This window comes from Indicator indicator, chromosome 11, assembly GCF_027791375.1.
Source record: "Indicator indicator isolate 239-I01 chromosome 11, UM_Iind_1.1, whole genome shotgun sequence".
In the NCBI taxonomy this organism is placed as follows: Eukaryota; Metazoa; Chordata; class Aves; order Piciformes; family Indicatoridae; genus Indicator; species Indicator indicator.
Genome location: NC_072020.1, coordinates 8,263,559 through 8,289,883, shown reverse-complemented (window position 1 = coordinate 8,289,883; position 26,325 = coordinate 8,263,559). Strand labels below are relative to the sequence as shown.

The window sequence follows — 26,325 nt, the reverse complement described above, 5'->3', positions numbered from 1 at the left end:
ATTTTTCTTTTTGAGAACTGGGCAAGAATTTCATTTCCTTAGCTATCCCTTCACCTTTTTTTTTTTTTTTTTTCCTTGTTAGTGAGACTCTCTAGTTCAGTCTAGATAGCTTTTCTTTCCTTCACTGATTGAGGAGACCTTCAGATAAATGTAAACATAGATCAAATACAGTTAGAGTAAGGCTAACTTGCCTGCACAACATAGAAGCAATCTAAAGCTAGTGTGATGTGGAATGGTCAATGCTGCTATTGAAAAGTCTGGTGCTTTCACTTGAACAATTCAAAGTATTTAAGCATATTAAAAATATGACTGCTGAACTATGACAGTGGCACCAAACCACTTTGGTTTGGTTAGACCAAAATGATAATGTTCAATAGCAACTTACTTGGTGGTTGTATGAATTACATACACAGTATAATTGACCTAAGTGAGCCTCATGGAATGGGTTAAAAATAGAGTGCATCAGTCATAACTTAAACCTTCACTGGGGTGGAAGATTGTTATTTTCCTAAGACTGCATTTAATACTTAATAGTGGTATCTATGGCAGAATGACAACAAGAAGTTATCAATGTTTCTAACTCACTGTTGGAAGAACCTCAGATTTACTCTGCAGTTTGAAGGAGTAGTAATTATATTGTCCTCTGGGTTTTCACTTCATTGAATCTTCCCAGCTCTCCCAAAATTGAAAGGAAAGCAATCTTAAATCCTCTCCATGAGGAAAAGTGTTGTCATAATAGGACACTGTGCAGCACTTTCTGGCTTTGTCAGATTTATTTGGGGGGCAGTTAAAAAGCCCTGAGAATACAAACCAGCAACCAACCCCACACTTTGTGGGGATGGTGACATAAGCTTTAAACTTGCTCGTGCCTGTATTTTGCATGTTTGGAAGCTCTGTTGCTAAAGAGGCAAGCAGCTAGAGGTATATGAAGGCACACTTAAATTGTCTATCAGGACTTGTCTTAAATCTTCAGGCAGAAATAAAAATGTCTCTCATCTTGCCTTAATGCCTTGTAAACTAAGGTTTATCTGCTGTGCTTACTGTTCTATAGTGACGGAGAAAATTATTATTTTGACACTTCTGACTTCCTGGAACAGGTCTCTTTATTCTTAAATGTTTTTCTTTTATGATTTACAGTACCTTTTTGGCAGTAGCTGCGGAGCTGTGTCGTCATGATAGATGGACAAGAATTTACTCATTCACTCACAAGGGATTAAAGAGTAACCTGCAGCAGTGTTTGTTATATGATTATTGAAATGCCCTGTGGCTGTAAAGACAGCTAGGTCTTCTAAAACAAACATGAAATACTAGAGTTCAGTTGGAAGTAATAGTGCATGAGCACCCATAGGATAACACTTCCATGAGGAGTCTTTCATAAAATGTGATTGTATAATCCTCCTTAATTAAGAGGAATTGTAACAAGAATATTAATTTAATGAAGTTAGTCTGTTGTTCTGCTGTCATTCAAAGCTTTTTGATCCTCAAATTTGATTTTCAAATAAGATTCTCTAAGTTCAAAGTCCTATGCTGGGAGCAGAAAACTATTTTTTGGTACGGATGATCCAACTTGGTGTTACCTGGGGAACCCTGATACAGTGTGTATACGTATATATACATACCTATATATGTATATACACACACACATATATATATATACGCACATATATATAAAAAAATGCTTTTAGTAACTACTGCCTTGGTCTGGAGCAAATTTCATTTTAATCCGAATTTGATTTTCCTGAATTAAGATCCCATATTTATGAGGAATCCCAACTGAAACCTCAATATGTTATAATCTCTCTTCCTGCTTTGAATTGTGCTTAAGTTAGTAAAAATTCAACATTTCGTATTTGTGTGAGCTTTTGAAAGGATGATGGTATATGTAGAGAGAGGAGAGCCTGACTGCTTTCTGAAAGGATACCTTCCAAATATTCATTCTTTCAGTGAAGTGCTTTCCAAAGGCCTTATTCTGTGAGGACTTGATACGCAGATTTATAGTTGTTGTAAAAAGTGTTTGAGACAGTATAGGGAAAAGGAGCATGGAAAGCCGAGAGTGGATGAGTTCAGTGCTGCCTTGATGTTTCCAACAAATCTTGTTCTGCATAAGCATTAACTAAATACATGGCAGCATAAAACACTTGCAATGAGTTTGTCAGTGTTCCTGGACAGCCATCTCGCTTGTGTTTACTGAAGATGCTATGCTGGTCATACTCACTTTGACCTGAACTTGATGATGGTTACTGCACCTGTTTAATAGGCATGGGTTGTTTCACAATTAAATAAGGAAAGAAAAAAAAATAGCAACTCCTGCTGGTGGGGTTCAGTACCATGGCTGTTCTTGATACAGCTTTCCTCTGAAGAAAAGACAGGGGTGAGGCAGAAGTGGGAGGAGCAGCAGAACTGCACTGTTCCATCAGAAGTCCAGGCTGCAGCAGTAGGCAGTGCCTAATGCGGGGGTGGTGGGGGGAGAAGGATGAGACTTTATTTGCCTTCCCTGTCTGCCTCATGTGCTTGCCCAGCTGGGCATTTTCCTACTGAGAAAATGCATGAGGGAGGAATTCCTTCCTGTAGTATCCCAGGTAATCAGGTTGTGCTCCAATGCATGTTTCTGTTACTGTTGTCTTTACTTCTCGTAGTTTAAACAGCCATAGGGTCACCAAGGTTCTGTTTCTTAATTAAAACTGATAGATGTACTTAATTTTTTTCTTTATGTAAGTCTTGCCATGGGGGGAAGTCATTGGAAGGAGCCAAATCTCTTCAGTAACTTCTCTCTCTGTAGTGCTACTAGCTTGTATAATACTGGGCAAATCTCTGTTGAAGAGCTCATAGTGGAAGTGGAAGGGGCAGTGTCATGGTGCAAGTATGTGGACTGATCTTGCCTACCACTTGAATTCAAACTGGAATTGCCAGTCCCAGTAGTGGTGGTGTTGGATGCAAAATACTTCTTTTTTGCTAAATGTATATTGTTAACCATCTTTGTTAAAAGGGCTTTGCAATTTGTTTAAAATGATATATAATTTTCTTTCATCCTAACACAAATCCTCAATCTAAAGAGATGTTTTTTAAATTCTGTGGGGATTATGTAATGTTGCTAAAATTATTTAAATAATCTGTAGTGAGAAGCCTCAGCCAAATAGACTGCATTGATTAAAGATGTTGTGCAACCTCGTTTCTGGTTTTATATTAATGGTATGTCCATAAAAACATTACTTCATCTGGAATTTATTACTCTTGAGCACTGTTCTCTGCTAGTTGTTTTGACTCTGGGTTCTTGTGCTCTTCCCCTATATTATTGGCAGTAAGGCCACACAAGGAAAGGGAAACAACTAGAAAAGCTGTAGAGTGGGCTCAGAATTCATAATTGCTTAGTTTCTTTAATACTTACTTTTTTAATTATTCCCCAGCTACTCTAGTTTAAATTGCAGGCTACCTTCACATGGTGCTTAAACTGGGACTTTTCAAATGTGCACTTGCAATTTTTTTCCTTTAATTGAAGCATTACACTGTGGAAGAACAAACAAATGCATGTTCCAAAGAGTATGTTTCTGAGAAAAGATTTCTAGTATTGCTTAAAATAAAAGGAAAAAAAAAAAAAAACAGCCACCAATCACCACCACCCCACCCTCCCCTGAAACCAACCACAACCTTCCCCCTGTCAAGCACACACAAATCCCCCCAAACAGCAGAATCTGTCACAGTTAAAATAGATAAAGCCACAGTTTCTATGGATGTTGTTTCTCCTCATACCCCTTATTTCCCTAACAATTGAGCTATATGAATTTAGGACGTATAGCCTGATGGGATTTCTGAAACCCCCAGAGAAGCTGTCTAAGAATATTAATGTGAATCTGCACCAAAGTAAATTTTTCTTGGGTAGTGGTGGTTTGACTATAGATTAACTCTGTAAGAAAATTAATCCTACAAAAGGTTTGCATCAGGAAACTACTTTAGTCAACTGCATGCAGTCTATCAGCTTAAGATGTTTAACATTGCTTATGTTTGGCATGAGGGCTAGCTGGCCCTTGAATGAGATCTAGGAACTTAAGGGTTTATTTTTCTACTCCCTCCCCCTCTGAAATCAAAAGGAATAAGGTTTGTTTACAGTATATTAAGACAAACTTCTAGGTATTTCTTTGCAAGGCATGTAACAGCATCCTTGCTGTCAGCTTTCTATGTGAAGGTCAACAGTCACCAAGGAGCTGGCTGGAGGTGGTGCTCTCTGCAAGTGGTGTAGGAAGAGCATGGAGCTGAGTAAGGGCCTGTACTCAATCAGAGCAGGCTCTAGGAGCCTTGAGTGTACCCTGACTCCTGCTCTAATCCCTCCTGTGCATAGAAGGAAAAATTCCAAAAGCTATAACATTGAGCTGTGCTGTGCAGAAAAGGGAAAATGTGTTACATAAGGAGTTTGTAGAGATGTTGAAGGTTGCTGGTTCTCTAACAAACAAAATGCCATGTACACTAGCAAAGCAATTTTCAACCCATTGTGATTTATACATAATGTGAAATGTTGTGAAATCATGGCCAAGCTTTGGCTGAGAACTGTGAGGTGCTAGCTTTTCTGAGAACTGAAGAGCTACTCTGCAAAGGATGTGTGGGGACTTAACAGCAGTGACTTAGACCGATGGGCTTGAAAGTGGAACTTGGTCCTGACCCACTGTCTCCTTCCAGAGCAGGCTACTAGCTTGCTTGAATATTTAGATGCCCACCCTATTGCTACTTGTGTCATGCAGATTGAGCAGAGAAGCTGCATTTGAACAGCTAATGGGTTGCATGTTGAGGGAGAGGCTGGTCTACCCTCTTGAAATCTGTAGAAGAGCTGACATTGCTGGCTGAGTCATCTGCTAGCAGCTGATACTGTTGCATCTTGCCATGAGGAGCCACTTACCTGCTTTAGTGCTGAAGCGGATGGCATGACTTTTTTTAAAACAAGAAATGCTGATCCCAAGCAATGTCTTTAAAAGAACATTGCAGGACATAGACTTAACCAACCATCATGCAGTAATTATAGCCCACCATGGGATAGTTATAACTCTGCCACCTCAGTATTAATATTAGAATATTAAGCTTTTGTTTTCAGCCCTGTTTAGGAAGAGTTGGAGCAGTGAATTTACGTGGATGTGAGATGTTCTTTCCAGTCCAGTAACTAGAATCTCTTGAGGTAGTTGTGAATTAGTTCAGCTAGCCAAGTTACCTGGCACCCAAGAGCCTTTAGGAAGCCAGCTGATGAGATAGTCTGAGTCCAGATGAGTGGTGTAAGGCTCCCTTCATATTAGAGTGGATGAGCAGGGAGGTACTGCTGCTGAGAAATGCTTGGGATGGTGCAGTTCCAGGTGGGTGGTTATAACCAGGAGCTATGGTCATTGCATGAGATTTTAGTTAAGATCCTAACTTGAAACACAGGATGCAATTTTAAGGATCAGCTGCCTCCCAGTCTGGCTTTGTCAAAGATGTGATTTCCTGTCTCCTAACCTGTTGCACCTCTGTAGCAATAATGTGGCCTCCAGAGTGAAGTGTATCTTGATTGTCCTTTTGAATGTGCAAATTATGGTTGCACAGACAATTTAAAGTCTCTGCTCCTTTCCCAGCTGACTGTTAATATCCACTGGATTTCCTAAACTTAATTAATGGAACTGTCTTATAAAACTAAACCATCAACAAAAAAAAAAAAAAACCCAACAAAAAAAACACAACCCAAAACCACCAAACCTTTGCCTTTAACCTAGATAATTACTGACCTAATGATAACTGTTTTTACTGGCTTGGTAGCAGAATTGAAGGAAAACATCAAGGATTTTGAGAGTATGGTAGTCTCTTTGGTTTGGTCTGCTTTAGCTTGTCAGTCTTAAGTCAGGTTGGATGCTGTTCTTCCAGTTAGAACTTGATGAATGCTACCAGAAGGTGTACAGTGATTTTTTTCAGCTGTGAGCCTGGTGAAGTACTAGAGCTGAACCATGTGGCCTAATAGTGTAGCTCAGATGATAATTTGCACACACATGAATCACTATGGTTGGAAAAGACCTTTAGGACCATCAAGTAATTGTCATCAGATGTTTCCATGTCCTTAGTTGTGGATTATTTCTGCCTTCTGCTGTCCAAGCTGCTATTCTGATCTCAGGGTCATCTGATAGAAAATAATTTACAAACAGCAAAGGATTTTTGATTAAAGATCTCAATCTCTTAACTGAGACTGGAGGAACAGTGAAGGGGAGGAGAGGAGGAAGGCAGGAGGCATAGGGCTTCCTCAGAGTAGCTGCTGAACTGTGGAGTGAAATGAGAGCCTTGAGCTGTGTGTGGTTTCACATAGAAGTGCTGGTTACATTGGGGGTTTTGTTAGTGAGCTTCCTCCTCCCTTGTGCTCAGCCAAAAGATACCTGTGTGACTCAAACTGGAGTGGGGACAAAACCCACTTGAGCATCTGTGAAAGGAAGGGTATTAACACTGCTGGGAAAAATGTGTGTGGAACCACAGCTTTATTTTCTACAAACAGACTTGAATGAGTCTTAAAATTATCTGTTAGCTGTGCTTTTATTATTCCAGGTAGGGCAAGAAAATCCAGCTGAATTTAACAGAAGGGCTTAATGATCCTCTTGCACTTGATGAGCAAATGGACCAAAACCTCTCTCTGTTCATCCAAGTGGCAAAGATGATAATAAATAGCAAATTAGTTTCACTAGTCTCACTCGATACAACTTCCTGTGAGTGCTGCATGCCCTATGTCGCATAGGGCTGTAATGCATGCATCACAGTGCCCATATTCTTGCAGAAAATGGATTATTTAATGTTGACCTGAATTTTTGAGAATTCTCCCAGGTGGAGATCACCTGGAGTTGTTGTACTGCTTCTAATTACCAGTGGATGCTGAGGAAAACTTGTGCTAAGCCTGTCTCTTCTACACCAGAGTATCAAGTCAAAACACAGATTCTAAGGGTAACTTGACCATTAAGTGGTACACAGAAACACAAAGTTTGAAAGTATCTCTGAAAGGAAAATAGTTTCAGGTACACTGGGAAACAGACTAAGTTCTGGTATGTGTCACATGGCTTGCTCATACCTTCTATTTTAATATTACTTAAATTTCACAAGTTAGATTAGTGCAGAAGTTAAGGTTCCTAGAATGCTGCTCTGATGTGAAGCAAGTTATTTATCATGAATTGGTATTAAAATGGAAACTAAGGGCTACCTCTTTCCATTTAAGCTTGCAACAGTTTGCTGCACCAAACTGAACCAGCCATCCTAGGTGGTATATTTATATGCTTTTAAAAACAAACAAACAAAAAAACCCCACACCCAAAAAACCTGAACACCACCCAAACAAAACAAAACAAAAAAAACCACCAAACCCACACACAGAGAACTCCCCCCAAACTAGAAAACCCCTTCTGCCTGCACGATGCAGGGAAGCAGCTTTTTCTACACGCAGGGAGGAGGCAAAACCTCAACAGTGCTGAGGGAGGAGGAGCAAAATTAATTGGAAAACTAGTTCATGTGAACTTCATAGTTGTCTAAGCCTTACACAGTGCCTAACAAAGCCACTGGTGTGTGAGTTAAGGGAACTACACAGTAAAACATGTTTAGTAATGGAAAACTTTGACTGTGGCAGTATGATTTTTAATTTATTTTTCTGGTCATAAGTTGAAACCAAGTTAATTTACAAATGTTGTCCTGAAATTCTTCCAAAAGTGTAAACCAAGAGGCTACTGTTTGGTCTGGATTTTTATTTTATTTTATTGTTAGTTAAGATTACAGGGTAGGCTTTTAGAGCATCATATTTCTTTATAAATAATGTGACCCTGTGTTGCTACCTTGTGTTTATTCTTAACACTGCAGGGTTAAATAAAATTGGTACAAGACACTGAAACATGACAGGAAAAAATGCTTGAATATGGCTGGATTCCACATGCTTTAACATCTGCATGTATATATATGCTATTAAATGTGCTCTGAAAGGAGAAATCGGGTGTTTGCAGGCTGGGAGGAGAAAGGCACTGTGAGTATTGCTGAAAGGAACATTTATTTAAACACAGGTTAAGGACAGGCCTCCTGAGATGCTGTTTCTGCTGCATTCTCCCCTGTCATGGTGCCTACTACATTCCATTGCTTTTGTCTGGGCTTGGTATTTGGGAAATTTTGGTGAGCCCTGGAAGGTGGGGGAAGCTGTGGGGGGAGGGGGACATGCTGGAAGCTGGTCAGCAGTAAGGAGAGAGGAGGGCTGGTGTGGGAATTGTGGAGTGGGGTCAGGGTTTAACTTTAGTGGCCATTCATCAGATGATGATTGATTGCTGTGCAGTCCCAGGGGACATTTAACAACATCTCCGCCCATCCCCCTGCCCCCTTTGAAAGCAGATGGACCAAAAAATGGGGAGAGCGACACCCAGGAATTCCTGCTGTTGTAAAATGTTTTTACAGTGCACTGTACAGCCTTTCCTGAAGCAATATCATTTATGGCCTTGCTGTTGTACTCCTTGGGCTGCCGTGGCTGTAAAAGATGAATAGCCCGGTAATATGGTTCACTGATTTTGTTTAAATTGAAGTAGGCTCCCTTTATTGTTTTGTGTCTAAAATTGTATGCCACCAATTCAGGAAATATTTCCTGTTTGGGAAATAATCAACCCCTAGCTGATTTACTTTAAAATAAATCACTTTTAACTATCTTGAAAAACTATTCCCGTTTTGCTTCTGACTTCATTTAATTTTGGTGGGAATTCTAAAATAGTTACACAGTGAAGTGGTTCTTTTAAAAAGACTTGCTTATAAAACAGTTCTTCATCCTTGGGGAAAACAGTGAAATTAACAAGTTAGACAGTAATTTACAGCTTTTGATTGCATCATCTCTACCCCTTCAGAAAGCAGAGGGGATGCTTTAAGATATTAAGTACTGTGTTTTGTGTGTTAAGTTGTTTGGTTTTTGTTTTTTTTCCCTTGTTTTATGTAGCAGGTTTTTTGTTCATTTTATTGTTGGAGGTATTTTTTAATTATTTGGGTTTTGTGGGGTTGGTTTTTTTGGGGGTTTTTTGTTTGGTTGGGTTTTGTTTGGGGTTGTTTTTTTTTTTTCTTTTTTTTTTTTTTTTGGTTGTGTGTATTTTGATTGTTTTGTTGGTTTGTTTTGGGGGTTTGGCTTTGTTTGTTTTTGTCTGGATGAGTATCACAAGCTGATCTCTGTTTTGGAAGACTCAGTATTACTCTTCCCTTCCTTTCCACTACCCCTGCCTGACCAGTCTTGTATAATGAGCATAGGATATAATAGGGTATAATGAGCATAGGATAATAAAGCATATGTTGCTTCATTAACAGTGCAACTGAAATGTGGGGTGGCCTTTTCCATTTGGTGAAACTGGAAGAAGAGGTAGGCTCTGCCAATCTTTTAGTGCATCAAACCTGAATTGAAAAAACACTCATGTATTGCCTTACTTACATTGTTGATGTGAACTTTTTGCAGGGAATTCCTTGTTGAAGGTTGGGGATTTGACTTTTTTTTTTCCAGCTTTATTCTATTTAGAAACAGGCATAGAAACTTAATCTATCAAGTGTGTGACCTTTGTGGCTATGACCTAGGGACTGGGATGTGAGCAGGCTTGAGTTTAACAATAAATGGCTGGTTATGGTTGCAAGCACAGACAAGCTGGATGCTGTGCTCCAAGCTCAGCCCAGCTGGCACAAATCTCCCTTGTTGCTCTACTCTGCACAGCAAGATACTGTCCAGTTTAATTCTTTGGGAGATGGCCCTACTGCTAGGTAGAGCTGATGGATGTGCCTACAGCCTGCTGGGTGCTCCTGAAAGCGTGTATGTGAGATTCACCACAGGAGAATTGGCCGTGTACCACTGCCAGACTTGGGGATTCTGTTGTGGTCTGTCCAGAAAGGGTTTTCTGTGGGTTTCCCAGTCAATCTTGAAGCTGACTGACCCTGCTGGTGGCTAGTTCACTTCCTTGCTCAGAGCTGTAGGGAGGATTAGGCATTTGTGCTTCTCCTGTGTATATTAAAGGTATCTGTTTTAAACAAGTGAAATGATGGAGATGGGTCCATCACTGTCTACTAACTTTTGCCCAAATCTGTTAACTTTTTTGGCCTCAGATTTAAATGTAGGTTATTTTCACCATTTTGTTTAGTAAGAAGCAAGTATGAGGCTTTATCAATGGCTCTCTAGTATTTACCCAGGAATTTCCACTGCTGTGTCCTGTGTGATCTGCATATTTCTGAAATGAGATTGTTGTTCTTGTCTCTCTTCATTCTGAATTCAGGAATGATGTTTTCCCACACATTTTAGTGGTTGGCAAGAGGCAACTGAACAGCTTAAACTTGGTTATCTTTGGTTTGAACAGCTGGGGGACTGTACCAGTGGTGCTCTTAACTTGCAGCAGGAGTGCCTGAGTGACAGGACTGATGTGTTGTGTTACATTGAGCTTTTGCTTCTGGTGTTGACTGTTTTGAAGGACTAGTAACAGATACAACTTGTTTCTGGACTTCTGTTCATATGGTCATCATTTTTATACTTTTCAGCTGCTCTGCTTGATGGAGGCCCCAAATCCTTTCTGTATGTTTAAGTTTATCAGATTCATATGACTTAACTTGATACCCTGTCTTGGTTTTCATTCTCTCTCAGCTTCTCAGTTATTTAAAGTGGAGTCATTCAGCAACATGTAATAAACATTCCCTGTAATTTCAACAGCAAAATTACAGAATTGTATGAGCAAGTGAACATCATATCCATATTTAGATAGCCACAGTGTAAAGACAAGGAAGTTACATTTGAATAACGCATTTCAGAGCCAAGGCAGCTTTATATGGAAGACCTGAGATTTTGCTGCAGGGTTTAGAATTCAAATAAAAGCAAAACCGTAAGTCTGTTTCTCTACAGCAATGGTTAGTCTTCAAAAATGAAGAAAAAGATTTTAGTAATAATCTGTCATGTGTGCTCAGACACACACAGAGCTCTTTGAGAACCTACTCAGACTGCTTCAGCTGTTGTGCTTATAGTAGCCTAAAATGTCACTTTATGCAGCATAGGCAATCTGGGGGAATCACCTGTCCTCCTTTTTGAGGGGGAAGCAAAAGGGGGATGTTGTGTACTGTATCATAAGCAGTGGGATTTGGGAGTGGCTGGAAGACATCTGTGAGACTTACGCAGCCTTTGTTCTGCTCTTCCTTCTTTCTGTGAGGTAGATTTCAAATAGCTGGTGATGGAAAAATGGGTTGTATGAAACCTTGTTTGCTGCTGTGTTGTGGATTTTTTTGACTCTTCCCAGGGTACTGTAGACTTTTCTAACATTACACTCTAACAAAAATACTGCATAGTTCAGAGCAAGACCTTGAGTACAGATTGAACTTCTTCACTTGCATCTTTCAAAACAAAACAGTTGCTTGCCTCTTTAAGAAGCACACTTCCAGGGAAGGTGCTGTTTCTGTCTGCTATTTCCCTCTACTGGGTGGAATGGGAACAGTTATAGCTGATCAATGGATCCAACTTCTAGGCTAACATCTTGGTGTAAGGTTTTCATTGTGATTTGAATATAGTTTAAGTGTGTTGTGAATAGGATGGAGTTCTAGTGGTTACCCACAGCTTACTGTACTGTAGCATTCAGATGCTGATGTTCCAGTCTTTTTTTCCAGTTCAAGCATTTCTAAGTATTGCTAGCATAGAAGCAGTTACAGGAGAGGCTTTTTGCTTTGCTGTTGGGATTGACAGGAGATCTTGCCTGATGTAGTCACTACCCTGAACATAAGACTTCTATATTTTGAAAACAGAGGGTGGTTCTCAGCACACATATTTCTCCCACCCCCTTCTAGGGGGTGGATGTGCTGGTGCTGCAGTTCTCCAGTACAGTGATTATTAAATGATCCACTTAGAATGTGGTCTTTATGTATGCAGGAAAAGTCTTCACCTGAAACTTGCCATAGATGACATCTCCAATATGTGAGTGTTGGCAGATGGCTTCCGCTCTTAAGAGGAGCTGATGTGGACATTCTTCCTAGTATTGTATTGCAAAGAAAACAATGACACTTCCATCTAACTGTTAGGGTATGATGCAGAGCTTTCTGGGAAGAAACTGTTATGGTGCCTGCAACCCCCTGCTTTGGCTAGTCAAGCTGTTGGGTTGTTTGCTTGTCTTTTCGTCCTGGCTCAACTATGTCTTGAATTCTTCATTCAATAGTGATGCAGGTTGTGTTTTTTTCCTTACAGGTCCTGCATTTCTACTGTGATACCTGTTCTGTACCCATATGTCGGGAATGTACCATGGGGCGACATGTGGGTCACAGCTTTATCTACCTCCAAGATGCCCTGCAGGATTCCAGGACTCTCACCATTCAGCTCCTGGCAGATGCTCAGCAAGGACGACAGGCAATTCAAGTAAGATACTCCCAATTGGAATATTTCATTCCCCCTTCCTTCTTCCCCACAGCTTGCCTGTTACAGGGCAAGGGATCAAGACAAAAAAACTGCTTCTGCTGTCAATCATCTCACCCCTTTTGTTCTCTCAAATATGACTGAAGTGGCTCTGGAGCTGAAAACCAACTGTTGCTATGTGTTTTGCATTCTTGCAGCACGATCTTGTCCTGTGAATCACAATATATATGAAGCTCTGTACAGATGCATGTGGAATTTTGCAAAAAAGCTCTGATGTGGTATGGCAACGCCAAGCTTGGGTTTGCATTTACAACTGAGACTTATTTTGAGCTGACCTGCAATGCTTGTACAGAATCTAGCGCTGTAGCTACTGCAGATAGTGGCAAAACTGAAGACACACCAAATACTAACCCCTGTTGGATTGGTGTAAAACTTCTAATATGCCTGAGCCAAGGATGTGGAGCTGTGTCCATACAAGGATTACTCTGCACACATGCTATAACTGCCTATTACTGCATTCTGCCTCAGCTATGTTTTATGGTGCAAATATAAACACTTGGCAAGTACTGGAAGGGAGGCAGCACAGTGCTTTGAACTGTAGAAGACATTTACACAGGGAATTCATCTGTGGGGACATGTAAACACTTAGTAACTACTATATGATATAAGCAATGTTTTTGCCTAGGTGCAAAGAACAGGATAGGGAAAGAAAGCACAGTAGGGAGCTTCACTGCACACACTACTACCTTCTAGTTGTTAACTTCAGATACACTAGATTTGACCTGAATATTCTGAAACTCACCACTTCTATGTGATTAAGTTTGGTTTGTTTATTATTATTTATTTATTATTTTTGAGGAAATGTTGGTAGAATGCCAGGTATAGGAAGTAAACTTACTTTCTGAATTGTGTGCTTTCCCAATACATGCATGGTACAAACAATCACAGAATTGTCGGGGTTGGAAGAGACCCCAAGGATCATCTAGTTCCAACTGTACTGGTATGGATGGGGCCACTTCCCACTAGATCAGGTTGCCCAGAGCCACATTCAACCCCCAAACAAACCCACTGTCTGCCCATTGTCTCTTGTTTCTAGCAGATGAGAAAGTTAAGCTTGTCCAGTGGGACAGGAGTAGCTAACTTTTCTTTCCCTTGCACCTGCAGAATGAAATAATAAGTATTATGATGGTATAGATAGCAGACTATTGTTTCCTATTAGCTTGTGATAGTAACTTGTTGCAATAGAACAGCAAACACTAAGTGTTTGGACCTGGACAGCTAATATAAAACTTGTGCTTAGACAGAATCCTGCAAACATCAGCTTCTTCCAAGATGTGTTTTAAATTGAGTCATGAGACCCTTCAGCAGTATCCATACTGAAACATTTCATGTGTCCCCAAAATGAGCAAGGAGGAAGAGCCCCTCACTGGTGCAGTGTTCAGAATTCCTCCAGGCTGTCCTAGACAAGGGCTTGTTTGTTACTAATTAAATTGCTGCTTTTGACCTCCAGGTCTTAGTCATCTAACTGGTGTGGGTAAACCATCTGAGAAGGGACTGTCTCCAAGTAGAAATGAGCAGAGTGTCATTGAGCACTACTCTGCTACTTTTGCATGAGTGCTTTTGTGCCTGCTTAATTCATACTGGGTTTACTTTACTCATTCCTCCCTTGTTTTCTTCTGGCTGCTACATTGTAGGTTCCTGTCATTGTGGTGAGCAGACTGCTTGATGATACAGATATACTTGGACAAGAAGTTTAACTGAACTTAGTTTGTGCAGCTTTGTCCTGTTCTAGCTAGAATCCATCCAGGTTAAGAGACTGTCTTGGAGAGTGTAGAACTGGGCAACTTCGTGTTAAAGATTTTGTAAAATGAACCATGCTTTTCAAGAACTGAGTTGTTTTATTAGGTTAGTGGGGTTTTAATCTGTACCAGTGTACCATAAAAGGGTAGTGAGCAAGCAAGATAAAGTTGAGGGGCTGATAATCTGTGTGTGCATATGCAGGAATGGGAAGACTGTACAGCTCCAGGCAGCTACTATCTAAGCAGTGTCAGCCACAAGTAGAGTATGTGATGCAGTTAAAAGCAGAGGTGCCTGACTCCAGGGTTGATGCAGTGAGCCTGCTGCAAAAGCAAGTGTTCATGGAGCAGAGCTTTCCTTGTCCTTGGGATGAGGATTGTGAAGCTTTATATTTATCCTAGGGAGGAGACAGCATGTCAGCATGAATTTAAAACAAACTCACTAGAGTCATAAATTAAAATAAACTGGCTTCAGTGCTGTTCTTAGAGTTTGGAAACAGTCAGCAGGCAAATGCTAGTGCAATATGATGAACATAAACCCTAGCTTTGAGGCTTGAAAAGTAATAAAGTGTAGTAATGGTGGGACTGATTCATATTGCTGTACTGGTAACTCCTAATAGGCTCTGAAAGTGATCGCTTTCTGGCATGAGGTGTTGAGGATGAATGAGGAGGGCTAGTTGAGAGTAAAGGGGAAAAGGTGGAATTTGAAGGGCATTGCAGGAGGGAGGAAATCAACTGGCTGGAGAGTATCTGGTTAACCAAAGTTGAAGGCTTTTAGGAAGAAATGTTTATTTAAACTCTTCCTGCAGCTTAGGAGGAAAGATTGTTTTTCAGAGGTTTTTTTTTTTCTTTTAAAAAAAAAGCTGTCAGTTGGGATGCATTTCAGCCTCTTGATCCACTGAAGCCTGATGCAGTCTGTCAGTTCTGTGAAGTCCAAACATCACTTTTCAAAGGAGTTGAAGTCCTGCCTAAGAAGTGGTAAGCCTGGCAGCAGAGGCAAGCTTGCATCTTTAGTCAGTGGGCTTCTGGAGCAATATAGGCTTCCCCTGCTTCCCTCTGTTGTGCCTGTGCAGGCCTGAATCCTGTGTTTCTAAGCCTGTCCCTAGCACAAGAACTTGTGCTTTTGTGCCTGAGTGTTGGACTGATCCAGCTGACGGGGTAAGCTTTTTGTGGGATAACATTTTGACTGGCTCCAGCCTCCTGGTTGGTTCACTCTGGAGTGCTACAAGGACATGACAGGGAACAGAGGAGAAACACACAATTTTGCTTGCAAGACCTCTTTCTTGTCCTAGTGGAAAGCTATCCTCATTGCTAGGATGCTTTCCTAGCCTTTTCAGAGATCTAAATTGATTCATGGGATGATATGAAAGCCAAAGTTGACCCTGGATTAATGGGATGGGAGGGAGAGCAAGACTCTACTGCCTTTCTATATGGGGAGCTTGTTCCTGCTGCCTTGTTTTACCTTGTGAAAGTGCACACTTAGCTGTCTTCTTTCAGAATTTTTTCCAAGGACTGGGCCACAAACTGAACGTAAATCTGTTACGATGAGTGATAGATGGCTTCTTCAAAATGTCATGTTCTTAAAATACATCTATAGATGTGTAATTGTATATAGGTATGTATATGTGTGTAATCTAATGCACTTGCAGAACAGTAAAGCACTGAGTGCTCATTCCCATTTAGGGGCAGTTTCCAGGTGAACATGTTCAACTGCAACTTCAATCTGTTCGTGTCAGTTGTCTTAAAAGTAGTTTTGCTGGAAAACAAACACTCTCCTTCCTAGCCAAGCCTATAGTTGTTTTTGCTGGCATGTCTGACAGTGCAGACTTCCACATTTAAATGAATGCAGTGAGACTGGTCATGTGCAAGACCTACAGGGAAATCATTCTCTTATCTACCAGCATGAAAGGCTTAGAGGTTGGTGAGGCAGGTCATCCATTAAGGCAATGGCTCTTCTCTCCTGAATTGTGGGGGAGGTGAAATGAAGTTGATTAACACAGTATCTCCCTTCCCTAGAATAAAAGTAAGAAACTTGGCCAGCCAGAGGAGGAAGCTGATCTGTTGCTTTCAGCCTCTGCCCTTCAGTGGAAGCTTCCCTGTGGGTTGCCATATGAATGTGTGCTGCTGGGAGGTCGATACCTGAGAAGGATGGCACCACTGTGCTGCAAGGGATCATTCTGGGGCTGTCACATTGAGTTAGCTCAGGCGCCCCTTCTGTGTGGCTTTGAAGTCAAATGTGCAGGTTTGAGAATCTGAAAGGAAGCTTTGTAAACAAAATGGAGTTAACTGTGTTTTTCTTAATCTGTAGGATTTATCCACAGAAGTTGAATTCCTTTGTGCTTCTAGTTACTGTTTTGTGTTGTGTTTTAGTGAGTTCCTTCGTATAGCACATGAGCAGATGATTACTGGAGAAGATGGATTTGATTATCTTACTGTCCAAACCACTGTTTTGCCTAAAACTGTAGGCAAAAAGTCAATACTTGCAGTAAAAACTGATGATTTTTATTGCCAATTTGATATGAATTAACCTGGCCTCTAGCCTCCATCAGAGCTTCTTTTTACATTTCTCTTTATGTGAGAACTTTTCTTCGTAGCATGCTACACTTCTTAGACTGAAACCTTTAAATGCTCCAACTACTGTGATTTGTGCTGTAGGTTCAACAACATTACTGCAAAGCCACTGCTAAGCTTGTTAATTCTAATATCTTTGCTGCAAGTGTACTTTGTATAGGAACTACAAATGAATCTTTCTAGTATAAGAACATTAGAGAGTTTATACCCAGTTCTTGGTGCTGGATAAAGGTGGCTATTTAGTCCAGGTTGTCTTATTCTGCTCTGAAACCATGGTAATGCATTGGAAGAGTTTTGTGACAGCCCTTTATCTTTTTGCTGCTGTAAGGAACTGAAAAGGGACTGTGGATGGAATACTTTCATTTGGGGGAACAGAGCTAATTTGAGATATAGGGAATATAGTCTTCTGTGTTTAATGTGCTTTTAAAAGCTACAGAGGGATTTGCCAGAGAATATGCATCACAAAGCTTTTTTTCCTTTAAGTAGGATTACCTTCTTAAATTCCTTAGTGTTTAAAGTGTAAATCCTTCATATTGAGGTAGGGAATTGTGTATTTAAGATTCTTTAGCTGTTACCTCTAGTCTTCACCAGTGAAATATGGAAGGATTCCTCTGAAGAAAACTAAGTTTGCTTTCAAGTTTGAATTTTGTCTCCAGAGGTTTTCACTTTCATCGAATGATTTAAGACCAGCAAACTCAAATACTGGAATTAATGTCTGAAAAATTATACCTCACTCCCATCTTTGGATGGGTGGAATTAAAAATCCTAAGGACCTTTTAAAAGTTCATCCAAGCTCATCTTGATGAGTTGCAGTGCAGTTACCATCAGCAGCCTGTGCCTGTCTTAGTGCTAGTTGTGCCATTTGCTCAAATGGACAATTTTCTGAACTGAATTTATATAACCTAGGATCATGGCTCAGCCTCTGGTCTAACAGGCTCTGCTGTTTCAGAGAACTGAGTTAGCCTCTTTAAATAATGCTGTGTGTGGACATAGCTGTGGACATACTGATTGAAGTTGGGTATAGGACTGTGGAAACCATGCAGTGAGGGCAACAGCACCTTTACAGTAGCTCTGCAGTTCTTGTTTGTAGTTCATCAGAACAATGCTTTGTAATGGTTTTTATTTCTCCTGTGGTGTGGCCTGTATGCTTCTGATCACGATTTGTCATTTGAAAAAGCAGTCCTAGTAAAAACTTGGAGTAGTGATATTTCTAGAGTGTTATTTTAAAATACTCCATAGGAATGGATGTCTGCATTACTTTCCTTCGTGAAAACCATGCCTGTCTCCCCCACTGCAAGCTCTGTGTGCAAAGTTTCCTTTTGTTGTGGCCCTCTGGAACATACTACTGCACAAACACAGTTATGTAAATTTTACTCTGAGGGATTGGAAGTGCCAGTTTCAACCCCGAAGTTTTACAAGATACATTGCAGAGTCCTTTTATATTTTCATAATGCAAGGCACTGGTGACATCAGTAAAAGATGGCAGTATTGGCCATCTTTTGGCCCCTGAGATGTCACAGGTGAATAGGTACAGCTGCAAATAAGTGACTTACTATATTGGCCAACAGCAGGAAACAAAACAGTTCTGCATCTCAAATTCAGTAACCCAATCTGTTCTTTGCTGAGCCACAGGCCTTGTCTTCTGTTTCCCAGGCATCTGAACTGAGTGACTATCTCATTCACTAGCACAGGAATAATTATGACGTACCATGAAGAGAGAGCATCATAAAAGCTGATTTTCTTTAAAAAGATTTCTTGTTAAAAACATTACATGCTCTGGCCAGATGCCATGCAATGCTGCTGCTTAAGAAGCTTCCTAAAAAGCTGACCTCCTGGAGAGAAATTCTACACAGGAAATGCTTGCAGAACAGTGGGAAAGTTATCATGGTAGAGCTGTGGTATCTTGCATTCATCAAAGAGAACAATGTATTTCCATGTAAAGAAGGCTTCACAAAGTTGTACTTAAAGTTCTTAGCTGTTATTTCAGATACTTGTGTTTTGCTCTTTACCCCCACATGGCATACCACTGCCTACTGCTACATGTTTTGATGCTGGTCATCCTTCTTAGGCTGTTCTAGCCTGTTTTGTCAGAGTGCAGGGTCATGTGGATGTTAGCAAAACTTTACCAGTACTATCCTCAACAAAATTAGAGCCTTAGCACTGATCTGATCTGTTCAGGCTCAGGCAAGAAAAGATAAATCCAGATGATGACTCAAGTTGTTGGTAGGCAACCTTGTGCTATGAAGTATAGTTACCTGCCCTACCAGTTTCTACAGGTGATAGACCACAGCATCTACAGGGAAGCTTCTCTTGTTGTGATGGAGTTCTTACTAAGGTGGACTCTGGTTTTAGTGAAGAATTGTGAGGAAAGTTGAAATTGTTCTTGGCTGTAAGGTGTGAGGAAAACATACCCAGACCACTGTCTTGAAGGGTACTGCTGTACAGAAAGCTCAGACAAATAAACCAAGACTTGCCTGCTTTCACAGATGTGCTTGCTGGAATGAGAGTATGAGTGGATAACCTGGTGTGCCTAACATTTCTCAAGGAGAGGGTGTTTTGCTGTACTTGACAAGAATCCTGGTTTGTTTAGGAAGAAATACATACCTTTGCCCTGCAGTAGAAGCTGGTTCTGTATTTCGGTGTTAAAATAAAGATGATAGAGGCAAGATATTCTTATGTACAGACTCTTCCCACTAGGACCAAGATCTAATGGCTTTTATGAATCCTTTATCTTGTGGCTGGTTGTGACTTCATGTCTGCTTTGCTAGTTGTAATGAGGGTTTTTTTTTTTTTTTTCACTTTCTGTCGAAGTGTTGAGCCAAATTTATCAGCTAGGAGCTTTGTGTGAAGGCAGGTCAGGTCTGCCTCCAGTGGGACTGGGATATGTAGGCTTTCCATGAATTTGAAGACATTTCCTGTTTAGAAAGTAGGAAATGTGGCTCTGGCCTGGGAGTTGCCTCAGAGTAAGAGCTGAAAGGCAAGCCTATCTTAGGGAGCCCTGTGCTTCAGGGGCTGAGAGCAGCACTCCTATTTTCATCTACTAGCTTGCACACTTTTCTTGAATTAAAGGTCAGAAACATTGCCTTGTCTGACTTGGTCAGAAATGTCTTCATCTTGTCTCCAGAGAGTAATAGCAGTTCTCTACTCCTTATGTGACCCAGAAGGATATATCTAATTCAGACTAGCTGTCTTAAAATAACTACATGGAATGAAAACGTTTAAGTAACAGTATACTTCTATTTTTATGTTTTAGCTTTCCCATTGTTGATGCAAACTCGATGCTGTTGAACTTGCCAGATCAGACCTGAAAAACACTCAACAGCTAATTCCATGAAAGATAACAAAAAGCCTTGCCTGACTTCCTAGACAAAGCTGGAGCACGTTGGTAGTTCATAGATTGTTGCATTGGGTGGTTCTTAGATTGGTGGTGCATATTCATATGTAGAATTAAGCTGAGGATATTTTCCACAAGGCTCTGAATGTACAGTAAAGCCTTTAATTACATTTTATGAAGCCTGTATTTCTAAAGATTAAAGATGCTTTTTGCCAGAGTATTCCTTAGCTACCTAGTCTCAAACAGCTCAAGTTCTGCATGGACTTAGACCAGCATGAGGGCAAGGCATTGCAAAGTCTGTCTAAAATACAATATTTAAAAACAAATGCTTCTGGCTCTTTTCATGGCTTTCAGTATGTAATACAGAAAATGAAGGTGAGTTTGAGTTACATTATCAGCTCTCAACAACTTGCAGCATTAAGTTGCTTATATATATTTTCTTTGGAACTGCTCTGGGGCAGTTGTGTACTGTGTTGGTAGGGGTTTAGAAGTCTTGTGTCTGTTTAGTGTTTTATCTTCAGAATCTTAATGTGTCAAGCTTATGAAAAGAGAAATAAGTAAATGCTTGACGGTACACTTACCAACTCGCAGGGTGGTTGAAGATGCAAGGGTCCTTTGAAGGTCCTGTCCAACATTTCTGCCCAAACAGGGTCACCTAGAGCCAGTTGCCCACTATCGTGTCCAGACAGCTGTTGAATATCTCCAAAGAATGACACTCCACAGCCTCTCTGGGCAGCTTACACCCAGTCCATCCTCACAGTGAATAAGTGTTTTCTAATGTCCAGAGGGAACCTCCTGTGGTTCTGTTTGTGCCCATTGCCTCTTGTCCTGACACTGGGCACCACTGAAAATGGCTTAGCTCTGTCCTCTTTGCACCCTCCCTTCAGCTTTCTGTTTTTTAGGCTAAATACTTTCTCAGACCATCATTTTGTTCTAGATTTTTATAACTAAACTACTATCTTTTTCACATCTTAAAGGTTCACAACCTTATCTGCATGTTAATGCTGGCTCACTGTATGACAGAGGTGTTGAAAAGGTGTTATTGAACATTTTTCCACCAAGAATCGTGATTCTTCAGACTTGCCTGCTTTTCATCTTGCTTGATTTTTATGCCCTTTTCTGTAATATTTTGTGAAAATAGGAGCAGTTTGAAAAGGGTTTTTCAAGGAAACTTGAGGATTCAAGACTTGTTCCTTCCAGATACATTCTGCATACTTGCAGAACACTACTACAAAATGTTTTTTTTAAATACTAGTATTACAAAGTTATTGGAATTTGATCTCTATCCAAGTTGTGAATAACTATATTAATGCTTTTTCTTTTGAAACTGATTAACCTCACATTCTATTAGGGGGTATTTCTGTGCAGCTCAGATACAGTGATAAATGTCTGTTCTCTAGTATAATTTCTTACTAGAAGCAGAACCATCACACAACAGTGGTAAGAACTGTTTTGGGAGACAAGACAAACTGGGTTTTCTGTATGTAGGACAAGGATGAATCTTCTGTGCAAGTACCTTGTTTTAAGTGCATGCTAGCTGGAATTGCACAGGGAATTGAAGGGTCCAGTGAAAGTACCCTTCACTCTAAGGTGTAAACTCCACATAATGGATGCATTAAAAAATTATGTCAGTTTTCAGGCTCTGATGTGTTAAGACCTAGTTAAAAACCCAAGAGTTGTCACTTTGCCTTCAGCTGAAGGTTGGTGAAATGTAAGCAGCAGTCTTCTGATGCACTTCTGATTGGTTTGGTTAAGCCCTAAGTGTCTTTTTGTTTATTTTTTGTTCTCCCCAGCTAAGCATTGAGCAGGCCCAGACTGTGGCAGAGCAGGTTGAGATGAAAGCGAAGGTGGTACAATCTGAAGTCAAAGCAGTGACTACTAGACACAAGAAGGCCTTGGAAGAGCGGGAGTGTGAGCTGCTCTGGAAGGTATGCACCTTACATTTGTGGTTTGAACTGCTGAGAAGTACCTTTTCAAACTGAAAATGTGATTTTTAACTGGTACCCTCCCAAGGAACACTATGTTGAATCACAACAGGTTACTGTGAACTCATTTTTCTGTGGGTGGCAGGATGCTGGCCCCTGTTAGCTTTGTGCTGAGGATCTCTCTTAATCTGCGAAGCTGCTTGGGTTTCTGCAGGGACTGCTGCCTGCTCCTCACACGAGTTGTGTAGGCACTCCCTCTGCTGGCTCCCCAGCTCTGAGCTGGCTGGCGAGGAGATCACCTTTGAACACCTTGTTTAAAGAGTGCCTTTAAAACCACTTTAAATATGTTGCTGTAGACTGAGGTATGTAGTATGTGGATTTCCTTACCTGGTCCACTTCTCAAACAAAGGAAAGGAGCAAAGCTGTTTATGCTGTGTCCTTTCTAAGAAAGACTATTAGAAATTCTGCAAGATTGACTTCTATTATCCCTACACCTAAACCACATTTTATTCACATTTCAAGGTGGTGTCCCTCTGTGGTTTGACTTGGTTTTTTTACTAATACACAAAAGTCTCCAGCAAGAGTATCTGCACAGTCCCAAACTCCTGTACTCTCTTCAGCCAGGATGCATATGTGATATTGGAGTAATCTTTCTTGGAAATCTAATGGAGGAAATATCTGACTTTTAAAAAAAGTATGCCTTAACTGACATGAAATAGCATGTTTGTACATCTGTTCTCTAGTCAGTGTAGAACCAAGGAGTCCTCAGACAGTGAGTGTTGTCCCTCATTAAAATGCATTGCTGGTATTTGGTTATAAGGAAACGTATTTTTGCAACAAGTAAGCAATTACATGTCAGTTGTGCAAGGCAGGTGTCTTTAGAGCATATGGCAAAGTGTCAGATTTCTTGCCTTTTTTGGGCTTTGTTTTGTTTTCTTGTGGTGTGTTTTTTGTTTGGTATTTTGTTTGGGTTTTGTTCCCCACAAGTAAAGATAAACACAGGCTTATATAAAATAGTTACAAATAAACTGGCCTTACTTTGTTTCAGTCCCCCAAGCAGGGACTGGCAACAACTTTGAGTCGTTTGAAGTGAAATTATGAAGCATCTTGTTGTAAAGCATTAGCCTGGCATGATTGACAGTACTTCCAATAAAATACTAAAGCAATTGGACTCTACAAATCCCTGGAGACAGATGTCTGGTATTACCCAGTCATATGAAAACAGTTCTGGCAGGCAGGGGAATGACAAGAGACCATGTGCTTTAGCCTCAGCTTTGAGTGGTAGCAGCCTGCTTTCTGAAGATGGTCTCGATTCTGATTTAGAGAAGCTTCAGCCTCTGCTTTTTTTCTTTTTGAGAGCCTGCAGTAACCCTCTGTCTTCCCTGGAGTCTAAGTACCTTGCACCTAGAAGATAGAACAGTGTTTGAGGAAGCAAATAATAGCTAGTAAGCAAGTGACTCTTGCTTTCAAACAACACTGGTGATACAGCAGATCTGCAGAGCAAGAATGTAAGATTTTTTGCTGGGGAATGGGAGAGATTAATAATCCTGAATTTGGATAGATACCTTAATTTCTGCTTCTCTACGTCATGGCTTTTAGGGGCTTGTTCTGCAGTTCTGTGTTGACATGCTGCAATAATCGCACAACTGATTTTTGTGAAGAGCAACGTTAGGAAATGTTTCTGTGTTATGGTTGTCTTTCCTGATGTGTGTTTTTCTCCTCCCTCATCTCCTGAAGGTGGAAAAGATTCGCCAAGTCAAGGCAAAGTCACTCTACTTGCAAGTTGAAAAGTTACGTCAGAACCTAAATAAACTGGACAACACCATTAGTGCTGTTCAGCAGGTCCTGGAGGAGGGTCGTACCATGGATATTCTTCTGGCCCGGGACCGCATGCTGGCTCAGGTGCAGGAGCTGAAGAACGTGCGAGGCCTTCTTCAGCCACAGGAAGATGACAGGATCATGTTCACTCCCCCTGACCAGGCATTGTATATGGCCATTAAATCAATGGGTTTTGTCAGCAGTGGGGCTTTTGCTCCTCTCACTAAAGCCGCTGGGGAAGGCCTCAAGCGTGCACTGCAGGGCAAAGTGGCCTCTTTCACAGTAATAGGGTATGATCACGATGGGGAGCCTCGCCTTTCAGGAGGTGACATGATCTCTGCAGTGGTGCTGGGCCCAGATGGAAACCTTTTCGGGGCAGACATCAGTGATCAGCAGAATGGGACCTACCTGGTCAGCTACCGTCCACAGCTGGAGGGAGAACACCTGCTGTCTGTGATGATGTGCAACCAACACATTGAGAACAGCCCCTTCAAAGTCATCGTGAAGTCTGGTCGCAGCTATATAGGCATTGGGCTGCCAGGGCTCTCCTTTGGCAGTGAGGGAGACAGCGATGGCAAACTCTGCCGCCCCTGGGGAGTCAGCGTAGACAAAGAAGGCTACATCATCGTCGCTGACCGCAGCAATAATCGCATCCAAGTGTTCAAACCGTGCGGGACCTTCCATCACAAGTTCGGCACGCTGGGCTCCCGGCCGGGGCAGTTTGACCGCCCTGCTGGCGTGGCCTGCGATGTCTCGCGCAGAATCGTCGTGGCTGACAAGGACAATCATCGCATCCAGATCTTCACGTTCGAGGGGCAGTTCATTCTGAAGTTTGGGGAGAAAGGAACAAAGAACGGGCAGTTCAATTATCCGTGGGACGTGGCTGTCAATGCAGAGGGCAAGATCCTCGTCTCTGACACCAGGAATCATCGAGTTCAGCTATTCGGGCCTGACGGCATGTTTCTGAATAAGTACGGCTTCGAAGGGGCACTCTGGAAGCACTTTGATTCCCCCAGAGGTGTGACTTTCAATCATGAGGGCCACTTGGTAGTGACAGACTTTAACAACCATCGCCTTCTGGTCATCCATCCGGACTGCCAGTCGGCGCGCTTTCTGGGCTCGGAAGGTACCGGGAACGGTCAGTTCCTGCGCCCGCAGGGAGTGGCGGTGGATCAAGAGGGGCGCATTATCGTGGCTGATTCCAGGAACCACCGGGTGCAGATATTTGAGTCAAATGGTAGCTTTTTATGCAAGTTTGGCACTCAGGGAAGCGGCTTCGGTCAGATGGACCGTCCTTCAGGTATAGCCATCACCCCTGATGGCATGATTGTGGTGGTCGACTTTGGAAACAATCGAATTCTTGTCTTCTAATAGGTGTTTGAATTAGGAAGAAACTGTCTCAGGGAAATTCTTCTAAGAGAAAACAAAATACAACGTTAATTCAAACCTACCTCATCTTTAATTTTTTTACAGATGAATGTACTTATCTTTTTCTGCAGGGAGTGAGCCTGTAAAGTTAAATTCTATCTACCTCATCGTCCTCCCTTCCTTCCCAGGTTTCTCACCCCTCCCCATCCCCACACACTCGCAGTTCAGAATGTTTTACCTCTCCCCCGGTGGGGTTTCATGCACAAACAAGTGTTGCTGTGCACATTAGGTGCTTTGTGTGGTGAATTATGTTAGACTAAGCCAAAAAAAAAAAAAAGGCTCTATGTAACTCTTTTAATGGGGAAAATGGTAGTAGGTGTCTGTAAAGAATTTGTGTTCTTGACCATACTGCAGTTCAGTGGGTGGGGATATGGGAGGGGAGGGACTCCTGTTTGATTTTGGGGTTTTTTTGGGGGGTTGTGGGGTTTTGTTTCTGTTTTGTTTGGTTTTTTTTTAATTGCTGCTGCAGCAGAGAACTTTCTCCTGTTCTCCTTTTTATACCTCGGTGTGTTTGATTTACTGGTGAGCAGAGCGTGCTGTTCCCAGATGATTTTGAACATTTTGTGAAAGTGAGTGGGATTCACTGGTCAGGAAGAGCAAGTTTGCATCTTTTTGGCATTTCTGTTTTTTTTCTTTCTTTTTTTTTTCCTTTGAAACAGAGTAATCCAACAGCACAAAGTAACGATGATGAAAATGCACAAAATCTTTTAAGTTTAAACCAAATTGTTCATTTTTGTGGCTTAGTGCAGTCGTTCTGAAGTTTAGATGAAAAGCTTCCTTAAATATATCCTATCTTTAGTATTTCTTTTTACCCTTTTCACCTGAAAGCTATATTAGTTGTTTTCAAAGTTACTGTTTCTTTTATCAGCGTACCTGATCTGGATAACAGAAGAGGTTACAAGGAGCATTGAAAGAGGGAGAATCAAACCCTTTTGATTTACTTCATTGTGAAATTACTAGCTTGCCTCTTTTCTTTTTTTTTTTTTTTTTTCCCCTCCCTTTAGATGTTAAGGGAATAATGTTTGATGGATTTGTTAGAAGTGGTACCTTTTAGTGAAAGTAAGAAATAAGCACAGCTTTGGCGATTCAGGGTGTGTTTTGGAGAAGTCA

At 41.1% G+C, this 26,325-nt stretch overlaps 1 protein-coding gene across 1 annotated transcript in view; it reads left to right on the top strand.

Moving 5' to 3' along the window:
• The window catches only part of TRIM71 (tripartite motif containing 71), a 52,415-nt gene extending 27,257 nt beyond the window's left edge, over positions 1-25,158 (top strand). The window contains exons 2-4 of the mRNA XM_054385086.1: positions 12,179-12,346; positions 21,838-21,972; positions 23,707-25,158. Of these exons, the coding sequence (XP_054241061.1) occupies positions 12,179-12,346; positions 21,838-21,972; positions 23,707-25,158 (1,755 nt within the window). The remainder of the gene's footprint in view (positions 1-12,178; positions 12,347-21,837; positions 21,973-23,706) is intronic.
• The last annotated feature ends 1,167 nt before the right edge of the window (positions 25,159-26,325 follow it).